Source organism: Schistocerca gregaria, chromosome 1 (assembly GCF_023897955.1).
Source record: "Schistocerca gregaria isolate iqSchGreg1 chromosome 1, iqSchGreg1.2, whole genome shotgun sequence".
NCBI classification, from domain to species: domain Eukaryota; kingdom Metazoa; phylum Arthropoda; class Insecta; order Orthoptera; family Acrididae; genus Schistocerca; species Schistocerca gregaria.
Genome location: NC_064920.1, coordinates 871,344,524 through 871,368,761, shown reverse-complemented (window position 1 = coordinate 871,368,761; position 24,238 = coordinate 871,344,524). Strand labels below are relative to the sequence as shown.

Sequence of the window (24,238 nt, the reverse complement as noted above, 5' to 3'; positions counted from 1 at the left end):
AATTGCTTCCTGAGTGGTACCCACCTCTCTCTCTGATTCACTCCTTGTAAAGCCTGTACCTAACACATCAGGACAAATCACAATAGGGAGAATTTTAACTGTACTTTAACGTATTCTACATTATTTACTCTTTATTGTGAGGACCAACCATACTGTTGACATTCCGTGAATACAATAACCGTAATGCCTACTTTTAGGATAAACTATGGTTGATGTCCGAGCAGTGGGGGCATTGAGAACTCGTAGATTACACTTGCATTCACCTGACAGGGCGCATACCGGCATAGGTCACTCTTTTATTGTTCTTGAGCCATTACTCCCGTATCAACCTTTATAAATTTTGTTTTAACACCAGTACTCCAATTTCATTCGTGTACCATCATACAAGAGTTGAAGAAAGGACAGCCAGAGAAGAAAGTGTATGTCCACTCACTGCACTGCGCCGATGATGCTGAACGCACACTCATGACGATGCTCGGAGTCATTGCAGGCTTCTGAGACCAGTTTCTACAGATTCAGATGATCAGAGCTTTATTGACATCGTAAAACATCAGGAAATCCTCTCAGAATATGTTCCTCAGTCGTACTTTCAAGGAACCTGTTTCTTGGTTTCCATTGAGTCATAACAGGTGAGGTAAAACGACATACAGTTGCTGTGGATGGCGTCACGGCAGCATTGTTGACCCTGTGCTACAGTGCCCGTCCAAGGAAACACGCAGTCGTGTGTAGCGGCGGCAGCAGTTGCTGCGCTCAGCAGAGCATAGGAATGCGGGAACTATGTCCCAGTGATGTGTGTCAGGCGATGATGCAGTGCGGCTGCCGAGAACGGAGCGCACTGGTCGGCGGTGACACGCACTGGCGGGCGTGGCTCGTAGCGAGAGGCGACGCTGTGGAGGCGAAGGGCGTATCAAAGTGCTGTACTGGTGGTTCCGTAGCAGGTCAGGTGTAAGAGGCAGTTCGGAGTGGATGGCTGGCATGGAGACGTTCTCGATTTCGGTTCACGCAGGAATCGACATCAGACGCTATATGGCCGTGCTGGCTGTAACATTGCGCAAAAAATTTAAGGAACTGTGGAAACAGGGGAGTGATTTTAGTTTGTTTAGTTTGGAACGGGCAATAGTTTAATCCTTGAAAGGAAGACGACTGTGACTATGAGGACCGCGACGACGACGACGACGATGATGATGATGATGATGATGACGATTAGTTTTTGTGTAATGCTATACAGGATTATCCAGACTGCCCCAAGGATGTGTGACAGCAGTGGAAGGACACCAGCGTAGTATTTGTGTACCACAAACTTATATCCAGGAAGTGTGTCCACATGGGGTGTACTCTGTAAGCTGTCCAGTGACAGTTATCGCAAACTGCTATGAGCAAGCAGAACGTTTGGAGGGGCAGAGTAGCGGTATACTGATAAACGATGCGGTTCTGACATTTTAGGGCCAACGTAGCGGTTCCTAGGAACTATAACATGGGCTACAGTTCCGATTCTGGCATATCCGCTGCTTTGCTTGCTCGACAAACTTTTGGGAATACTACGTGCTACGAACGTGATGTACCGGAACAATACCTTGGATCCCAACCTATTTAGTTCTCCGGAAAGCAGTGTAAGAGGGACGTATAAGCGCAGGGGAAATATTTCAGCGAATACTACAGTACTGAAATAGATAGCAGCACAAAAAACTTCAAGTTCCATCCTGCTTCTCATTATAGGTTGTGCAGAACGAGAACTGTCCATTCTCTTGAGCTTCTTGTCCACCATGTACGGACTGAGAGTGTCACCCTTACAGTATAAATAGTGGTTAACCATACTATTCATAGACCACTGTGGACTGAAATGGATTAGTGTAAGAGCAATTGGAACTAGAGTTGTACATAAATGTAAAAAAGGGAAAAATATAAATTTTGATATGTAAGTAATCTGCAGAGTTAAAACCAGTTAGCAATCCAGTAGAGTGGATCTTCTGAAGGGAAGATGAGTGCTGCGCGAGCGCTTTTACCAAACAGGCCTCACAGCATGCTTGCCAGGCTAGACAGCATGTTGCCTTCATAAAGGTCCTGGCATTACTGATGAATTGGCCTGATGCAAGACACTAGCCTGTAGGCGTGAAGCACTGAGTTACCTCATGCCACGCTCTTTAGGTCTCTCTTCCTGACTGCGCCTTGCCAAAATAGGACCGGGGCGAAACCGTGTGACAAACCACTGTCCCGGCCGTATAGTGACTGTCGTGGACGTCTACATCGAGGCCTCCGCGCCAGCTGTCGAACCAATGTGGGTCTTCCCTCTGCTCCAAGCACCGCCTGACCTACTGCCGCATCCTCAAAGCGGTCCCGTGTTCAGGATGCCATGCGGCTTGCCTCCACAATGCCGCCTGGCGCTTCGGCTCACCCTCTCCATCGACTGTCACTGACGACCGGTGGGCGCCGTGTGGACCCAGCTGTGTTGCGAGAGAGTGAGGAGTATGATATAAACAAAAATGATGAGTCACCGTCATGTTCACTCCCCTTGATGTTGTTAGTGTAGTTACAAATTCAAGAGTGTAGGTATTGCATTTTTTTAACTTACATCTCAATTCTTATCTTCTGACGTTGTCCACAATCTCGCTTTAAGCAACTTTAAACACATCTGTGCAACGCCCTTACGCCATACACTGCCACAGTAAGAGAAGCAAATCTCACAGCCCGTTCGCAGTGAAAGTGTAATTAAAAAAAAAGTCCTAAGCTTTTGAAATGTGACACCTTGTCACCGGTTAAATGCATTTATACCATGTTTATAAGCCTTTTATACGTCTACCATATAACAACACAGTACGCCATCTGCACTGAATTATTTGCGTTACTATCCCAACCTCTACATCTATGTGCTCGTTGAGATTGCCTGCCTACATTATTTACATTATTTATTTTTATTTATTTATTTTATCTTTACTTAAAATTCAAATGGCTCTGAGCACTATAGGATTTAACATCTGATGTCATCAGTCCCCTAGAACTTAGAACTACTTAAATCTAACTAACCTAAGGACATCACACATATCCATGCCGGAGGTATGATTCGAACCTGTGACTGTAGCGGTCGCGCGGTTCCAGACTGAAGCGCCTAGAACCGCTCGGCCATTTCGTCCGGCTTGGGGGGGGGGGGGGGGGGGAAATGCGAGGTAGTACTGCTTAGTGGGCTCATTCTGTCATGTTCATTGTAAAGTCGGCTAGATTTTGTAATTACTGAAATAACGTCACATTCGCTCTCAACCTGTGTAGTTTCACATAATTTTCTCTTCGCCTTCTGTGTGCTTCATTTTTTCTGTCTGATAGGGTATAGGTTCAAGTATCGTTCGATGTGGCCATTATTGTAGTTGTTGTTCCGAAAAACCGCCTAAACAGCCTGTTCTTGCTTTTGCTTCGTTATTAGACTGCCTTTAGCCACGAACGCTGTGAATTAGTGTACTTGGAACATCTGTACATCATATAAAAGGAAATGAGACGACGGTATGCACCTACTGGCCGGGAGCCCTGATGTGGTGTTTTCGTCTGTGTGGTCAGATTACAAACGTGTCACCTACACAACTGAAATGAGGGCAAGGGCCGACATGAGAGCTTCCTCTGATGTGGATTTTAACAGGGGACAGATGGGCCGCAGTATAGAAAATTACTCACCATTCTGCTTCAAAAAGCATCTCTTCACAATGGGACTCAGAATCCTTCGCCCCAAATTTGTATCTCTTCTCACTGCATCTCACAGGGGACCATGATTATCTTGGATGTACGGCTACCGCCAACAGAGCACCGGTATGGCATGTGGCTGGGTTGTTTTTTGTGTCTGATGTTAACGTGGGATGAAATGGGAAGCATGGCCACTTACAGGCGAAAGATGAAAAGCTTATTTTTGGGCGGTGTACATATAGCATCTGGCACATGTCTAGTACCTTCAGCAAGACAATGCTCCAGCTGCACCGTCTCCCTAACTCCTCCCCGTCCCTCTGCTATCGAATTGTGCCAGGATGCTTTCTGAGAAGCTTTCTAAGAACACTACACAGACATGAGGGTGCATATGTGACTCTCAAGATCACTGGCGCTTAATCTTGCCGAACAAGTCTGGGACACCATCGAACGGTGTGTGTGTGCGTCTACGAACCAGCTCCGATCCAACTCCCTGTATTGTGGACGGCGCCTGAATGGTTTCGGATCAGGATGACCTCGATGCTTTTAGTGTGTCGCGAATTTGTGTCATATGGATTCCAATTCACAATGAGATGTTGCCTTCATGAAGAGGCAGTGTGTTGTTACAAAGTGCAAGATTTGTGTCTGTCTTAAATGCTCATGAGAGTGTATGTGCCACAGCAACCGCTTAGTGATAATGTGATACAAATTGCCCGATGAGGTATGAAAATGTTGATAAATGATCACAGAGTTCGAGTGGTAGTCATTAAGTTTCAATTAAATTTGCATAATTATGTTTGTGTTTGTTCGCTTGTCGCTACAGCACTGTGCCGCGGGAATTTTATGTGTACCAATACTGCAGAGAGGTACTTCAAATCACTCACACGATGTGATAATTATAACTTTCAGTATCCATCTTTTGACTGCTTGTGTGTGTGTGTGTGTGTGTGTGTGTGTGTGTGTGTGTGTGTGTTTGCTGACAACACAGTACTGGAGGAAAGAGTGTCGTGCCTAGAGGATAGTGTACCTAGGGATATATTATGTTTTACGGTCTGTATTTCGTCCAGTGACTGGTTTTAGAGCTACATGAAGGAACGTGCATTGGAGAGTGGCATAAGCAACTGCCACCGTTTTCTACGCTTTATATTGATGCTAAACGTGAAATTGTCTTTTGTGCAGCATTTGTAAATATTTGGAATTCCACATGTATCAATTCTTTATAATACAGTAAAGCAATTTGGAATATATTATTAATTCTTCAATTACAGAATTTTATGGCAAGTAAAATTTTATATATTTTTAACACAACTTACAGAGCGCATGGACGGCGAAGTCATGTTTCATTAATGGAGCACCATGTTGTACCTTGAAGCAGAAGGAGGTCTTTTACCATCGAAAATGTGATGAGTGCAAATGAACTGAGTTTCTGTAATGTCTTAACAATTTGACCGGTCTTGAAACAGCAAATTTCTGTTTGTTTCCGGTACCTTAAATTCCAAATAGTATTTAACTTCTAACCTAATTTTCATAATATTTCTGTTTAATATAATTTCGCTTCATGATTATTGGTGTGTAATAAAGTTCTTTGTAATAGACTGACGACTGAATACTGTAAAGATAAGATTTTATCGAGTGCAGGACTTTTAACTTTCAATAGAATATTAATTGTTCCTAGGTAGTACAAAAATACTTTACCTCGGAACACGTTTTCACATTAGAAAAAAACTTAATTTTCTGGGTCAGTTTCTGAAAATTCGGAGAAAGGGAGAAAGACTGCAGCAAATGGAAAGTTAATGCCTTCATTTAAAGATAAATTACTGGGCTGACTAGAGGCGAAAGTAAGAAGTGTGTTCCAAGGGACAACACCCTCCCCTACTACAAACTGTCCAGCGTTACTCGAGACCAGTGTATTGCCTCTTCAAGGAAGGAGTCTCATATTAGACATACTAAGAGAGTGACTCATTACACAGTAGGGTGCGCGTTGCATCTTGTTCGTCCCCACGTTTCTAGACGAGGAATGGACAGCAGTTCTCAGGAGAAGATATGAAACAGAGTTCAGTAGCAGTTTGATGTAGGTAACAGGTAGAATGGAACCGCCAATCTGATCCGAAGGCATGTGCCCTTTTTGAAGCGTGTTGATCTTGGGGAACAGATGTTGATGCCGTGGCTTATCTGTCTCAATGCTTTTGGATGGAACTGCTTTGTGAGCTACTATAGAATGCGACGAGAAGTCTATCGCCTAAATTGACTGTTGTTCTTAATAAATAATTTAATTCATAATGCTGCCATTGTTGCCCATCTAGAAGGAAAAAAAAACCGCGGTGTAAATGAGTGCAAGTCAGCTAGTCAGTTTTCCTAGAGATCATACATCGAATGGACTGTAGTAACATTAATGCTAATCAGTTGTAATAAAGTTTAAAATACTGTAAAATTTGTGTGTCCAGAATTTTATGCTTCTGAAATGATTAACCATAATAAAATTTAGATGTTGTCTTAAGTCAGCGATTCGTGTGAAAGAACACCTTCCCTACAGCTGGCGCATCTAATATTTCAGTGTATATGTAATTGCACTTTCCACTCACGGATTAACATATAATTTCAACTTCTACAGTTTACCAGGTAAATCACGCAATATATATCACTGAAATTGTGTTTAATGTGTACTTTGTAAACGTATAATGGCTTTTATGAAAACTAAATATTTTCCTTCGTTACGAGTAAGAAACAGCGATTTAAAATAAAATATTCACGAGAGGTGTCAGACTTTCTCTGCATTGTAACATCTCCCTCTATTTCAGCCCACTGTGATTGGTGATCTGCGTATTTCTGACGTGCAAGTAAATATGACTGATGTAAAGGTCATAATGGCGGAAATAGGCCCTTGTGGAATCAACTGTGAAAACAATCTTGATAGTCATAGGGTTGGTAACTGATCTTTCCACAATGAACTGTAAATTATTTTAAAATAGGCTATACCGCAAACATAATTGATGAAATTCTGCTTAGAGTTCGTTAAATAGAGGGAAAAAAGCAAAAGTTATCGGAGATTCTGAAAAGTGGCTTTTTCAAATGTCTACGAGCTTGGTGAGGGGGGGGGGGGGGGAGGAGGGGAGGAGGGTGTTCAGCTCATACACGAAATATAATAGAAAATACAATCGTTGAGAGTGAACTTGAAGTTTTGTTAATTTTTAAAAGTCTGCTTCGACAAAATTCTGTAAATTGTAGTAGAACAAGTTTAAGCACTTGAAAAATACGAAATACGAGAGACTACAACGCACGGATTGTAGTATAATAAATTCTTGCACTAAAAACGGATATCATTTCGTGTAAAACATTCCAACTTGTCGACATTTCTAACCGGTTTGTAACAGAGTCACCTCAGGCTCTGCGGAAGGACGCTGCGGTGCGTGTTATTTATTCATCCCAGTTAATTGGCACACTGCTTGTCTCAAGCGACTCCGCTGAGCTAGTGTTTTCCCTGGAGCTCTTGTCCTTGCCGTAAACAGGGTGCTGTGAAACAGGAATCTGATATATATTGGTAAATGAGAAAAGTATCAGAGGTCTCATGTTAAAAAGAGAAGTTATGTCATACCTCGTGTCGGTACTGTGCTTGTTTCAGATCTCGTAGACAGTAATAACATAATCGTGGAACAATTAAGCCTATCTGATATCCTCCGTTTGTGCGCGCCTACACCCACAGGAGGTTCTGACCGCAAAATCGCGTCATTGATGCCTTAATACGTGCTTAACTACTTCATGACACTCAAAATACAAAATGTGCTGTATACGCCGCATTATTTGACTCCATGATCATCTCTCGTTTGGGTAACGACATTAATAAAAACGGTAAAGGAAGAGTTCTGTCAGCCGCTGTGAAATCTACTGATACACAACGTGTTAACGTTCCATCAATTCACTGCCGCTGTTGTTACCCTGAAGGATCTAAGAGGCAGTCAAAAGAAAACCAGACACCAGCCACAAAGGGCCATGGAATAGTTCCATTCAAAAGGAATCACCATACACTTTAAGACATTTATCTCACTGGGAGACGAGACAGTAAATTCCTGTTTCATAGAATACGGTCTGACGCTGACGGATCCACAACGGCACCTATTCTTGCACTTCCTCGTCCGAGTGAAACGGACGTCCATGCAAGTCTTTCATCAGATCTCCAAAGAAGCGCAAATCACGTAGCCTTCGTCCGATTGGCAATGTGCAGGCTAGCGTTATCTTGCAACAGTATGCTTCCTGTGCTCGTCGAGTTGGAACCACAGTCTAGCGCAGAGCTATGAAGACACTTAGCAGACACTGTACGCGCCATTATGTCAAACGCTCAGGGATGCTATCGGACCGAATCATTCCGTTGTACGAAAGCGCCCACCCCCACAACGCCGATTGGACGAAGGCTGCGCTTGTTTGTGAAACACTGCAGCATCTTGCGTACAGTCCGGATCTTTCACCGTGCGATTTTCACATCTTTGGCGCCCCAAAGAAAGACATGCCCGGACGTCATTTTCGGTCGTCCGACCGAAAAGAGTGGGTGCTGTTGTGAATCCGTCAGCGGCCGACCGAGTTCTGCGAATCAGGAACTGATCGTCTCGTCTCATTGCGATGAATGTCTTAACGCTGGTGGTGATTATTTTTGAATGGTCCCACTGTGGCGGGCGTTCGGTTTTCATTTGACTGTCCCTCGTAAACGGTGAAGAAGTCATGGGAGTCGAAGAGTCCTCCCTTTCTTAATGGGCGGTATGACAGGAAGGTAGCTTATAGGTAAGTGTCATGTCGACGTTAAGGTTAGTTGGAACGCAACCGTCCACTGGACAAAAGTTGGTATGGAAATATGTCGTGGCCTAGTTTATGGGCCTATCCCAGCATTCGCTTCAAGTACTTAATGGAAATCACGGAATAAATATAGATCACACAACGATAATTTGAAAATCTGGACGTACTGAATACTGCGGTATAAGTTTCGTTGTAGGTCGGGTACAATGCTAAACAAGTATTTCTGTTCTTCAGCTCTGTAATTCTCACAGATAGCCAGTGTTTAATTCACAACTGCTATCTTCTCTATTTATGAGAGCTTTTTGGGCTTAATGCTGAGTTTAAACCACATCACCAGACTGGAGGAAAGGAACAGTAACACCCAAGAGACATTACGCTAGTACCGTGTAACACCGGCACTGGCACTGTTAATGGCCTCGTTTCGACGAAGATATTGCACAAAGTTTCTTCATGTAAGCCATATTCAGTCGAACCGACTAACTGATGGTAAAATCCCGTAGAATCACCAAACTAAGGGAATGCTGACTGATAAGCTGGTGTTGCTGTTCGAAACAGTCGCAGAGACGTCTGCTGTGGGACAGAGATCGGGAGATATGGCGGTTCAGTCGAGGTGCTATTCGCTACTTGAGTGTTCGTCGAACATGGACCTAATGGGTACAGCACAGTGAACACAGCTCGTGTCATAATGCAAGACGGAACTGCCTGCAACATACACATCGTACCGATTTGGAAGTCACTGACAATGTTGAAATGGTTCATAATCACGCTAATGTGAATGAGTAGGTCCAAGTCATGGCGCGAAAAACACACCACAAAACATTCCAGAACCGTCTGTGGTCTGAATTCCTCCCTCCACATAAGGCGTGTTCAACGCTTCTTTCGGCCGTCGATGCCCACGTCGCAGTACATCATTTGAAAAGAGGCAAAATCGTGACTCGTGAAGTCACACTGAGTCACAGTGCACGACTTTGGTCAAGTGCTATGCAATTTCAGCGTTGTTTGGCCCACTGAAGCAGTGCAGCTTGTGTGCCGGTTTGATTAGTGGCCTTCTGAGACGCAGTTTAAAATGCTCGCTCGGAAACTAGCTGCGATGGATAAGAGCTTTCCGAGTATTGGACCAGATTTGCGATTCGATTCAAGACTTCCTTGCACTCGCTCTGAACGGAACGAAATCAACTGATATAAAGGTAATTTCGGCAGAACCCTAAGGAAGTGTGATAGGACCGTTACTGTTTACAGTGTATATAAATGATCTAGCAGAAATCGTCGGAAACACTTTAACATTATTCGCAGATTTCACGCTTGTGTGTAATGAAGTAACAACACCAGAAGATAGTATGAACTTGCAAAATGACCTACTGAGGATTGATGAATGCCACGGTCTGTGACAGCTCACCCTGAATATAAATAAATGTAACATGGTGCCCATATATGGGAAAAGAAATGCACTACTGTACAACTACACTAATGATAACAAAGTACTGGAAACATAACCTCCGTTAAGTATCTCGGAGGAGCTATCCAGAGCGACATTAAGTGGTCTGACGGTACAGAACAAATAACATTAAAAGAAAATGCCAGGTATATTCTCCATCGAGGAAGTATCTTAAGAAAATGTAAGTCATCCACGAAAGAAGTTGCTTACAAGGCGCTTGTTTGACTGATTCGTGAGTATTGATCTGGGACTGTTTCCAGATAGGACTGACAGGAGAGAGAGAGAGAGAGAGAGAGAGAGAGAGAGAGAGAGAGAGAGAGAGGGAGAGCGATGCAACGAAGAGCGACGCGTTCCGCCACAGGATCATTTATTCGGCCCGAAAGCGCAACAGAGATGCTCAACAAACTCCAGTGGCAGACTAAAGGCAATCTGCAACACGGGGAGGTTTACTATTATAATTTAGAGAGTACTTTTTAGGAAGAGTCGGACAGTATATTTCTTCGTCTTAAATAAATTTCGCAAAATGATCAAGATCAGAAAATTGGAGGAATTAGTACTAATACAGAGGCTTAGCGACAATCATTCTTACCAGACGCCATTTAGGTGTGGAACAGAGAACGAGGGATCAGTTGTTACTGGTACCAGAAGTACCCTCCACCAATACCGTTGGGTGGCTTGCAGATCATTGATGTAGATGTAGCCGTAGACGGAGCTGCGTCACATGGCTGCGAGAGAAACGCCAGCTTTTGCAGACACGTTGGACTACCCGCGCTGATACGGCACAATTTAGCATGTTTCTTCACGGTATGACCACTGGCAAGTCGCAACAGGATAGCTCCTTTCTGCCACTGGGTCGTCTGTTGAAGTCGACCATTCGTACTGCGATAATTTCACACAGCCGAGTGTCACATACCAAAGGTTTTACTGCCATGACTCTAGTCGGCGGTGGAGGGTAACATGACCGTATGTAAACATTCCTACACCATATACAGCGCAACAGATCGACCAATATCATGTTTTATGGGGGTAGCTGTTATTTTGTCCTGTAAGCTTATATATGCTTCGCAGCCTTATTACTTACTCGTTGCACAGCTTTGTAGCTGCGTCAGTTGACTACATGAAATACAGAGCTTGCATCTAAATGTTGTAGCTCTGTATTTAAAGTGCTGCGTGGTGGCGTCCGACCAGAGGCTGCTGGAATACGAGAGAGACTACAGGATCGGCTGTCGCACACCACGATTTCTTTCTTTCTTGTCCCTTTTGTTGTTTTAAAGACGTGGACCGCACCACGTACTCTACTCACCCGCGCGGACGCATTCGGCCAGAGCTTGAGCTTTTCCTTTTCCTTTGCACACTCACTTGTCAGCAGAGCTTTGCGGAGTGCTCGCGGCAGCCGCTTGCCTGTGTTTCTTGCTGTAGCCGCTGTGCACTGACGGCGCTGCTGTTGCAGCCGTGTTCCCGACGCTGGCGCTGCACGGGCATGATTCGGCGCGGATGACGGCGCACGACGAGTACAGCGAGCGCCACCAGCGCAAACTCAGGGGCAGCCTGCGTGAGTCTGCACGCACTTACACCCACACCCACACACGCACCCACAGCACCACTCTCCTCCTGCACGTTACACTTTGCTTACATGCAGTTAGTTTCTTAGCTCTAACAAACAGCAGTCAGTAAACCGTAGACTCAGAACACTTCGTGCCTCGTACCTCTTAACAGCCCAGGGCCACTTCTAAACCGGTGCACGTTCGCATGCACCAATGTCGAGTACACGTATATTAACGTCGTTTGGTACGTGGCAGTGGTTCTGTCAGGTAGTGAGGTTCGGCAGGTGGTACGGGTCTTGCTGAGTAATCCACTTCGTTATCTGCTGGATTGATTCAGCGAAATGATAGAAAAACTAATTGGGATGTCCTGAACTCGCTGCTCACGAATAGAAGTCCTTATTGTAACTCTTCTGACGCCTCATTTGACTTCAATAAAAATTATGGGTTTAATTCTCGAAGGCTAGGTTTGAGCTTCGTGGGACATAGCTTGAAAGCTAAAGTTGTTCCTTACGAGTAGAATACAAGTGCCATAACCTGATTTTCCAGACACTTCTTCACTGAGTGGAAGAGGGATCAAAATAAGCGAACACATCTCTCAGCTTATCTGTAAATATTCGATCGTTTTTGACAAAACGACGGTCAAAGTTTTCGAAATCTTTGTGGCCTTTGGCGACTAAATAACCCAACTGCAACGGTGGCACAGTGGTTAACGGCACAGCTTTACGTCTTTTGTTTCCCGTGTTCGGAAACCGATTACTATTATTGTTATTGTTTTTCATTTATCCACCAATGTCCTTAGAAGATAACTACACGAATGTTTTCCAGTGTATACTGAAATAACGTTGTCCCTATTCCTCTACTAACTGTAGATGTGGTGAATGAAAAAAAAAAAAAGAATAAAAACACCCACAATAAGTGATTGTTGTAGTGTATCTTGATACATTAGATTCATAATCAATTGCAAGCACCCGTTTTTTGAAATAATGATCCGTTAAGCGTCGAGTGCCGTGAAATTGCTGCTAACGTTTGAAATCTTCAGCAATGTTAACGATGCTTGTTTTCCTTGTGATAGTCGTACGAAGAATGACGTTGTGTCAGACCTGTCTTCGCGTGATGCTCCTGATATTCAGAATTTCTGTGTTTCCGAATGTTTCCATGATCTGTATCATCCAAGCGAATGCACTAAATCTGCCTTAAGAATAAGCATAAGAATAATAGATGTATGGCGCTTATAGAGAAACCCAGTTGTAATTTTCAGTTAATACATTGAAGCGCCGAAGAATCTGGTATAGGAATGAGTATTCAAATACAGAGATTGTAAAAGGGCAGAATACGGCGCTGCGGTTGGCAACTATGTAAGACAAGTGTCTGGCGCCGTTGTTACATTGGTTACTGCTGCTGCAATGGCAGTTTATCAAGATTCAAGTGCGTCTGAAAGTAGTATCTCCGAAGTAGCGATGAAGTGGGGATTTTCCTTTACGACTATTTTACGAGTTACCGTGAATATCAGGAATCCTCTAAAACATCAAATCTCCGACATCTCTGCGGCCGAAAAAGATCTTGTAAGAACGGCACCAACGAAGGCTGAAGAGAATCGTTCAACATGACAGAAATACATCCCTCCCGCAAAGCGCTGCAGATTTTAATTCTGGGCCATCAGCAAGTGTCAGCCTGCGAATCATTCAACAAAACATCATCGATGTGGGTTTTCGGAGCCGAAGGCTCACTCGTGTGCCCTTGATGACTGCAAGACACAAAGGTTTACGCCTCGCCTGGGCCCGTCGACACCAACATTGGACTGTTGATGACTGAAAACACATTGCCTGGTCGGACGAGTCTCGTTTCAAATTGTATCGAGCGGATAGATGTGTACGGGTATGGAGACAACCTCATGAATCCATAGACCCTGCGTGTCAGCAGGGGACTGTCAAGCAGGTGAAGGCTCTGTAATGGTGTGGGCCTGTGCAGTTGGAGTGATATGGGGCACCTGATACGTCTAGATACGACTCTGAAAGGTGATACGTACGTAAGCATCCATCTACATCTACATCTACATCCGTACTCCGCAAGCCACCTGACGGTGTGTGATCATCTGCATCCATTCATGTCCATTGTGCATTCTCACGGACTTGGGCAACTCAGGCAGGACAATGTGATACCCCGCACACCCATAATTGCTAAAGAGTGGCTCCAGAGCTATTCTACTTAGTATAAACACTTCCGCTGGCCACCAAACTCCCAAGACATGAACATTATTGAGCATATCTGGGATGCCTTGCAACGGGCTGTTCAAAAGAGATTTCCACCCCCTCTTACTCTTACGGATTTATGGACAGCCCTGCAAGATTCGTGGTATCAATTCCCTCCAGCACTACTTCAGACATTAGTCGAGTCCATGCCATGTAGTGTTGCGGCACTTTTGCGTGTTCGCGGGGGCTCTATGCTATATTAGGGAGGCGTACCAGTTTCTTTTGTTCGCCTGTGTATTCCCTAAGTTGATAAGATGATAAGAAACATTCGTTTTGTGATCTTCTACGGGCATGAGTAGAGAAATGAACAAAAGAAAACAGATAAAAACAGTTACTGTATTTCGAACATGGGACACAAAAGTGAGAAGCCGCGACCCTAGCCACTATGCCACCACCTGAAATGAGCTGATCGCGAGGGAAAAGTCGTCTAAATTACGTCAACAATTTTGACGGTCGTTTCTTCAGAGACGGTCGAGTATCTAGGGATAAACCGAGACAAGTGTTCGCCTATTTTTGCTCCTCTTCCATTGAGAGAAATTTCTGGGAATCGGGTTATGGCACTTCCCGTGTTCTCTTATTTAGCAAACTCAGCAGTAGCCATTACTCTACTTGCAGAGCAGTACTGTCTTTGCCGCCGCAAGTATGAACATTTATCGCAAGACATCATATATTTATAACGATCTGAATCATACGACAGAAACGAGTTACAAGCAGTGTGTGCGCGAGGAATAGACTTATGTAAGATCATGTATTGCTTTTGCTGTAACGATTATAGTCTTCATTTTCACAGCAAATGAAATAAAGTTTTTTCTTATGCCTCATGGAGAACCACAGCATGGAGATATCTAGAAAATAGATAGATTGTGGAAGATAAGCCACGTATTAAGCAGATAGTGAAGGAAATGAGGGTAAAGTTGAATGAACCATATTTTAGAAAATTTAGAAAAAGCTACATAATACGTGTAGTATGTGAGCAGTAATCGGTATCCACAGAGAAATCATGAAACGGCAAGAAGTAATGGCCTGAAATCTTCTGGAACTAGGATAAAGTTCCTCTGAATCGCAGACCTCGATAGTTATGCAAGATATATGTTCTAGAGCTATAGGACAGTCATGCCTTTTACGGACATGTAGGCGGAGTAGCTCAATGAATAAAGTAATATTGAAAATACGCAGAGAAATGGCAACCATTGTTCCGAATAAAGTAAGCTAAGAGAAGAGGACAAAATAAAATTGTTGACATGAATTACAGAAAACTTTGGGCAGCTTACAATAAATGCAAATTAATTCCGCTAAATCCCATTTTCCAAGAAAATGGGAATTTCAAAAGGAAATTAAATTTGTGCTCATGAGCTGTCGGTTTCTACATAGTAAATGAGTATTATAAATGAAGTAATGTCAGACAGCAGGATTACTGTGAAAAGATGACATATAGCGACCAGGCCCATTTCCTTCTTTCATGTCTGTCAATGATTTGTATTAGTGAAAAATGTCAAACTGCACTGTGATTGCAGGTGCACGTTAACTGATCTAGTACCACTGGAGCCAATATGACCCTATAACAACAATGAAATTATATTCCTCCTGGTTTTAAAAACCATTATTTTCAGAATATATTTCTTTCACCCATTCATTTCTATATTTACAACACATTAAAAATTATTCGTGGTTTTAGCACAGAGTATCAGTGGGCTCAATATGACCCAAATTTTGTTTATTTCTTGAATGTGGCATTTACGAAGACAAAATGATGATTTTACGTTGAACAGGTGTTATCCGAAACATCTGCTAGAATTAAAATCCTTTTTCCCATCTATTTTTGTATGTGTTGTTAGGGTTTCTTGTCTCAGACGTTGTTGTAGCCTTCCTTGTACCACTGGGGTCACTGTGACCCCTACAGACATTCGAAAATTACATCTCCCTTGTTTTCAAAGCTATTATTATCTAAATATGACCCTAGTCTAAACTTTTATTTCTTGAATGTAGTATTTACTAAAACTGAACTATGATTCACTATTACATCAAACAACTGTAATCTATGTTTTATGTTAGTTCCTTAAAATACAAACAATATATCCTGTGTGAATAACATTGAGCTATATGATCCTAGTGCTGCTCAGTTAAACAAACAAATCCTGGTAGTAGGAGGGTTAATCTATAGGTCCTCTATAAATGGCTGTATAAGCCAATTGAAAGGACAGAGGAGAGGAGTATATGACCACTACGTAAAGCTATGTGGCGTTCAAGTAAATTTTGGTGTCAAGGACAGTGATACCTTTATCTGACATTAGAATTAATAGAATTAGGGCAATGAGCAAGAAAACATAAATAATTTTTATTGGATTTGAACCCTTCTTCTCTTAAAAAGTAGTCCAATATCTTCAGCACTAAGCGTCCTTGTGAAACATGAAGCAACAAACAGAGCTGTTGTGTTGGTTCTTACATATGGACGTAAAATATGGAAGGAATATGCCCAATATCTTGATAAAGAACCAAACTGCAAAATCTGTTTGTGGGAGAAAGAATAAATAATATTATGATCTACTTGAAAGGTATTTGTTCCACTTCACTTTCAGCATTAAAAGTACTTTTTTAAAAAACATTTCGAATTTGAATGATCAGTCAATCCATTTCTCTCTGAGATTCATAGCAATGGGAAGAAAAGAGATAATATTAGGCACAACAGACTGTAAGTTTGCACTAGCAATACTTCTGTTAACAGCCTTCAGTATGATTTGTAATATATTCTACTGCTGTAACTCCTGAAAGCCTCAACGACTAAAACATGTTCAGAGGTATACCTTGTTCCAAACAAATATCTTCAGTTGTTACAGTTGTTTAACTTTCTGCAAGTGAGATCTTCCCCTTAACATGTTTATTCTGTTTATATCTTTCCCCGTAAATCAGTCCTAAGCCACACCTTACTGAATGCATCTAGTCTCCATTATTTCAAACTAAAAGCTCCTCAACATCATATTTCTAAAATCCACATGTCTATTTATTGTACCACATTTGTTTAAACAATGCACTACACTCCAAATAAACACATTCTGATGCTAGACTTCTATAGTTCCATTAGGCCTCTTTATAGCAATTTTTGAATCTTAGACAAATCGTTACTTCTCATAATTTTTATTGTCTTTATATCTGTCTTTCAGTGTTAATATGTAATACATACACTTACAAAAGTCTTTACCTTTTTATACCTGTCATGAAGATTTATATTTATTAAAAAGCATAGTAAAATGGGGAAACCTCAGTGCAGTGAACAATAGAATTATGTAACTTAAAGAAATTTGGAAATCAAAAAACATATAAAAAGACTAGCTGTTATAACATTCCAAGACAACTCAGGTCATATTAGAGAGATTAGATATCCGTACATACACTCATCAGTGTGAATGAGATAGTTAGGGTATAAATATGTTACTTTTTATTTTGTTTATTTGTTTGCTCTGGCAAGATTAGTGGTATCAGGCTTGTTACACATTCCAGTGATTATCACTCACATTTTAGAAGTCCTTACATCTAACATGGAACCCAACACTTCGAAATAATTGATACACATGATGGAAATAGTGGTAGCTACAACAGAAAAAACAGTTAACACAAAATGATGAAAAGTAGAACAAAAATTAAATTACAGGAAGGTAGGTTTAAACTGGGGCTAGTGACAGCAGTGGTCATGAATGAAGGGGTGGGAGAGGTTGAGACAGAGGAATGTGCAATACATCACAAGAGATCTACAGAGGATGAGAGAAACTGTCATGACCAACTCAGAAACTAAAAAGATAAAGAATTGTAACTGGGAGCAGAAAGAGGCTTTTATGTTATTGTCTGATACGGATAAATGACCAAACACATTAATTTTACATTAAATATTATGATATTGACAAAAGAAAATGCTGAAAAAGTAATGCCTCTTCATAATGTCTTCATCAGCATTTAGCTTTCTGTTTCCAATGACCTCATTGTAACCATCATAAAAAATTCATGTCATATAATCATAAACATATATTTCTTAACTTAAATTCTATAAAACTAATGCCATTTATAGTCACTACTCTATAGATACCCTAAGATATAATCAGATGCTCAAGTTAAATCTGTGGTCTGGGTTTGAACCACTGTTTATTACTTGTTACTGTCAAGTCAAATCCCCTCCAAAGTAATTTCCACTTAGTTTCTACCCATTATTATTTTTTTAGTTTTTCTACATAGTATTTAATGTAACATAGTTACTGGTACTTCCAAATTAAGTTTTTCAGATTCACTTCTTTAACTTTTAATTACAACTATTGTACATGCTGTATATATTTAGAGTACCAAAATAGATTTTAGATCATTAGAAATAAATTTTACAAAATTTCCAAATGTATTGTTGACTTGTAGTTTGAACACCATTTTATTCACTTCTTTTGTACTATGACTTATGAGTGTAAAGTATTGTATTATTAGTTAATATACCACTTGTTTTCTATTTTCAATATTTTAATAACTTCATCATACAAAAAACTTGATGTTGGAAAACTTACAACACAATCTATTTTAGCTAACCCACATTCACAATTTCATATCAGTTTATTGCAAAATAAGTTATATAGAAGAAATAAGTACTGACACCAAATCCAAGAATGTATTTTTATTTTATGACTAGCATTTCACTTCAGATAAAAAACTGATTTTACAGTTACCAACCATTGCTACTAAAATGTGAATTGAGAATCCAATTACATATGCAGTGTATAGGTCTACTCATTTATTTAATATTGGGTTTTGTGCATAATATGATAAATTAAACAAAACTACTAAGAAATGTCTTTGACAAGACAGAAAATATATAAAGCAGATTTGTTAAGATAAATCAATTAAAAGCAGTAAGATTATGAAGAAGAAAAGACAGAATTTTTTATCTGGCAGATACCACATTTTATAAGTTAGGAGGACAAGCAGCACTGTAACTAAGAACTAAAATAAAATTATACATGCCTTCCAAGATTTCTTCATTTGTTTACTAAGTTTAAAAAGTTGATCAGAGGCACAGAGACAAAATGAAAATTGTAATAGCCCACAGTTAATAACAAATGAAGTGAAAAAGCCTGGTAAATGAAGGTATTTAAACAGGAACTGTTAATGTTGAAGGCAAACTAATACAAATTGAACTTGGAAAATGATTACAAAAGATATGCAGTACAGGAAATTCCCCAAAACATGAACAATGCACACTTATTGTATTTGACAGTAATGGGACTGAGGAGCTATAATAAACTAAGGAGCTACCATCTTCATATATCTATAAAATAGTCATTAAAATATTGATGAATTGTATAGGAATAAGTTGAAGTTTCATCTATCAAAAGAAGAAATCTGATTTTAGAATTAGATGGAACATTTGCAAATTGTGAATGAAATCATGGGAAGGACCAATGAGTTTTATTAATTCTTTTCTTAAGAATCATCAATATTGTAAAGAGTTTGATTCAGTCTCACAAAATTTGTACCACCAGCCTCTGAAAAACAAAATGTTCATTCCGCCAATATTAGAATATTGAAGATTATGTACATCAATACTGAAGCTTCCATTAAGCTTCACAAAGATATTGAGAAAATGAAAACTAATAAAGAAGCAAGCAAAAATATTTCATAGTACAAGCTTTTTTATCAGTTCTGGAAGAAGCTTCTGATCCTATAAGCTAAAAAGCTGAGGAAGCAATAAATTTTAATAGGACATATCCAAATACTCTTCATTTTACAAATGACTTTATACTGTAGTCTGTAGTACAATAGATTTCAGTAATGTACAAGAACTTTTCATGGAGCAAGTTTTAAAATTAACCTGAAAATCATGTATATGATTGATGTGGTTCATTATTTACATATCGAAAGAAAATTATATATTTAACAATGAAGTAATAGAACTGGGTGAGTAGTAGTTTAATTTAGAGGTGTTGCATAAGGCAACTTGATGAATGGCTTTCAATAAGCTAGAGAGAGTTCCCAAAGTAATCTTTAGATGTCACTAAAAATGAAAGTTTACTGTCAGTGATTACAAGCGGTTTTGACTTAAGACAGTGAGATAAAAAATGCATCAGAGAACCAACTCAAGTTGCAGTGATAAACATGACTATAATGAAGAAGAAGTGGAGGAGAGCGCGAGTGTAGCAAGGTTAAGCGATGGTAGAATGACAAAGCGAATTGTTTATTGGATTCCAAGGGATAAGGAACGACCAAGATGACGACCAAGTTTATTGCTTGGTTGTTATCCGTTTCTAATCCACATTCAGTACTTACTTCAGCTATATTGCCTAAAGTGCATGAAGATATTCTAAGCTTTTAATGAGATGACAATTAGCTTTGTGTATATTACTTATTATTTTTCTGTGTATTCTTTGCATAATTCAACTATATCAAGTACATTTAGTAACCTTATTTCAGAGTGAAACTTTAAATGGTTAAAGATAACATTCATCTCCACCTGACATTTCTCATGTCTTCATACTGAAACTGGTGGAACTTACCAGATGGATTTTGACAATTGTGTTACTGTCAATTATACAGATGTCGTCACTATTTATTTGATCTATAGGAATATATTCTTCTTCTCATGGTTATCTCAAACTTGACAGTCCTGTCAGGAATATAGAAATACAAGTCACTTAGGAATGAAATAAAGAAGAAATACGGGGAAGCTAAGGCAATACAGCCACATGAAGAATTCGAAAAATAAATGATTGTTGGAAGAACTGCTTCAGCATTTAGAAAAATAAACACAACCTTCGATGAAATTAAAAGTGAGGGAGGTAACATTAAGAACGGAATGTGAATTTCGCTGTTAAATGCAGAGGAGAGAGTGGCTAGGTTTAAAGAGTTCACTGAAGGTGTTTGTGATGGAGACGACTTGGCTGAGGACGTGATAGAAGAAGAAACAGGTTTCGACGGGGAAGAGATGAAGTATCCAATATTAGAATCAGAATTTTTGAGAGCTTTGGACGACTTAGGCAGAAGGGATAGATAACTTTCGATCGGAATTTCTAAAGTTATCGTGGAAAGTGGCAAAAAGAAAATCTAATGTTCACATTGGTGTGTATAATGTATTACATTGGTGATATACCATCATACTTTCGGAAAACGGTAGTTCCACCACAATTCCGAACACTGCAAGAGCCGACAAGTCCGAAAATTATCGCTCTATCAGCCTAACATCTCATGTATCCAAATTGCTGACAAGAATGATATAGAGAAGAATGAAAAGGAAATTGAGGGTCTATGAGATGACGTTCGGTTAGGCTTTAGGAAAGGTAAGGGCATCAGAGAGGCAGTCTGATTTTTCGTTTGATAATGAAAGTAAGATCGAAGAAAAATCAAGGGAGATTCAAAGGATTTTCCGGCCTGGAAAAAGCTTACAATGTAAAATGGTGCAAGATGCTCGAAATCCTGTGAAAAATAGTGGTAGGCTATAGGAAAAGACGGGTGATATACAGTACGCACAAGAACCAAGAGGAGAATAATAACAGTGGAAGACAAAGAACGAAGTGCGCTGATTAAAAAGAGCGTAAAACAAACATTTAGTTTATCGACCCTGCTGTTTAATCTATACATCGAAGAAGCATGACGGAAATAACAGAAATGCTCAAAAGTAGGATTAAAATTCAAGGTGAAAGGATATGAATGACAACATTCGCTGATGACATTGCTGTCATCTGTGAAAGTGAAGAAGAATTATAGAACCTCTTAATGGAATGGTCTAACAAAAAATAGAATATCGATTGCGAGTAAATCGAAGAAAGAAGGCGAACAACGAGAAAATTAACGTCATAATTAGAGATCACGAAGTAGTCGAAGCTAAGGAATTCTGCTACCTAGGCAACAAAACAACTCATTATGGACGTAGCAAGGGGACCACAAAAACCAGACTATCACTGGCGGAAAGGGCATTACTGGCCACGGTATGTCTACTAGTTTCAAACATAGGCCGTAATCTGAGGGAAAATTTTTGAGAATATACGTTTGGAGCGCAGCATTGTACGGTAGTGAATCGTAGACTGTGGGGAAAACCGGAACAGAATGTAATCGAAGAACCTGAGATGTTGAAAATTAGATGAACTGATAAGGAAGCCGGCCGGTGTGGCCGTGCGGTTCTAGGCGCTTCAGTCTGGAACCGCGTGACCGCTACGGTCGCAGGTTCGAATCCTGCCTCGGGCATGGATGTGTGTGATGTCCTTAGGTTAGTTAGGTTTAATTAGTTCTAAGTTCTAGGTGACTGATGACCTCAGAAGTTAAGTCGCATAGTGCTCAGAACCATTTGATAAGGAAAGGATTGAGGAACTTTTCTGCTGAATCGACGCAGAAACTACTGTATGGAAAACACTGACAAAAGGGAAGGAGAGAATGATAGGACACATATTAAGACAGCAGGGAATATCTTGTATTGTACTACAGTGAGTTGTAGAGGTTGAAAAAGATAGAGGAAGACAGAGATTGGAATACATCCAGCATGAAGTTTAGGACGTATGTTGCAAATGAAAAGGTAGACAGAGAGAAGTTAGTGTTGGGCAGACCAATGACTGATGACTTAAAAAAAAACGAGGGCGGGGAGGGGGGGGGGGGGAGGGAGGAATGTAATGCTTGAGTCCGAGGGTTCGTGCTGTCATTGATGCAGTTATGGTTGTTTACTATCTGTTTAAGCAATTTGCGTTCAAAATTTTGTTGTAAAAATCAATTCATTAATCACCAAATTCTGATAGTGTTTTTCCTCCTTCGAGGGACAATATCCTAGGAAATAATTTCATAGAAATGATATTTAGCTTCATCAGCTTGTTGTTTCTTTAAATTCTTGAAGCTGGTTCCTTTAGCTGACTGAAATGTTCTGTCATTTTCTTGGAAATTAGCTTAGCCCTACAATTGGTATGGTCATTTATACGTCGATTCTTGCTGAAAATATCTGTATTCTTGCCATGCCTCGTTATCCGCTTGTAAGGAGACATTAAAAATACATTTGTCACTTGTACATCTGTTTTGTAAAAGTCTCCAATTAGTATATGTAACTTCTAGCGGTATTAGAAATTTATTCGCTGACTGCAAATTCTTTGACATCAGCTGTATTAGGTGTAGATGTACCACCTAAAATTTCTGCCGTATCATGACTGGAATCCGAGTTCACCGTTTATCGGGAGCAGACAACTTAACTACCTCCGCTATATTTGAAGGCTCCCCAGACTGACCGGAACCTCCATATTCCATATGTCACATTGTCTACATCCTTATGTCATAGTCCTCTACATTCACCACCTAATGCTGTCCAACATTACTAATTGTATTCCTGCACAGGGAGAATGACACTACGGGGAACCGAGACCACTGTTGGTATAGTCGAGTACCCGTCTAGGCTTGTAATGCTTTACTTGCAGCTCTCAAAGAACAGACATTATTTACCATCCGCAGCTGTCCGAAATAATTCGAAATTTATTTACTGCCTGCCAATTCTTTACCATCAGTTTCGTTAGGTATAGGGACAGCCAAATTGGTTAAGGCAACCCTTCGCAGTAAGTGGGAAAACCGGCTCGAGTCCTGGCCCGGCACAAATTTTAATGTGTTGCTAATAGGTGGTATCTCTATACGTAAAGCAACTAATGTGAAGGAATTCGCAGTCAGCGAATAAATTTGGAATTATTTCGCACACATAAGGATCGTGAATGACCCGTTCTTTTACACTTGGAAGTAACATTCTAACCGTATATTTGGCACGTGATAGTTATCATGGTTACTTTGAAAGCGTTTTGTTTCTTTGCATTTATTATTCGTTCACATTACATTTACACTTTTTTCTGCTGTCATCGCCCTCTATGTTATTCATTCTCTACTACATCGTTAATTTTAGAAAAGAGAAATTGCTTACTGGCTCAGTCGCGATTTCCGTTGCTGTTCATTTATCGTCTTCTACTGTTACGTTTTACCTGCTTTCAAGAATGTATCTTCCACGTTGCAAAGGAATGTGCGTTATAATAAAACATTTCAACAGATTAAAAGTTTATGGCACACTGGAATTCAAACCAGAACCCTCTATGTTTTCGGAATGGACTCTAACCGGCTCCACTATCTGGTAATTTTAAGAAAAGCGATTACTTCGGTATCAGATTCCTGTCATTCCTTTTCGTATTTCGTTTTATTGTTTATCAGTAATTGTTCTTCAGAAATACTGCTGCTTCATTATCCTCATATCTTGTAGGTTCATTAGCATAATTTATTTACGTCAATATGACGTCATTCATCCACATTGCTTACGGCACTGAAACGATGAAATACCATGTTCGTGGCAGTAACTATTGATAATTGTCTACAACGTCTTATCGCTCATGAAATAACTGATGACTGTATGTTCTGTGTGTATTGGTATTTTCTACATCTATATCCATACTATGCAAACCACTGTAAAGAACAACATAGAAGGTACTTATCATACTATCACGTATTACGGTTTCTTCCTGTTATATTCATGTATCTAGCGTGGCAAGAACAACTGTTCAGATGCTTCTCTGCTTGCTGTAATTAATGTATAAGCAATTCATACT

The 24,238-nt window shown here is 40.3% G+C and overlaps 1 protein-coding gene across 1 annotated transcript in view; it reads left to right on the top strand.

The window, feature by feature from the left end:
* The window catches only part of LOC126273254 (developmental protein eyes absent-like), a 228,839-nt gene that overhangs the window by 140,701 nt on the left and 63,900 nt on the right, over nt 1-24,238 (top strand). Inside the window, exon 2 of the mRNA XM_049976801.1 lies at nt 11,328-11,429. Within this exon, the coding sequence (XP_049832758.1) occupies nt 11,328-11,429 (102 nt within the window). The remainder of the gene's footprint in view (nt 1-11,327; nt 11,430-24,238) is intronic.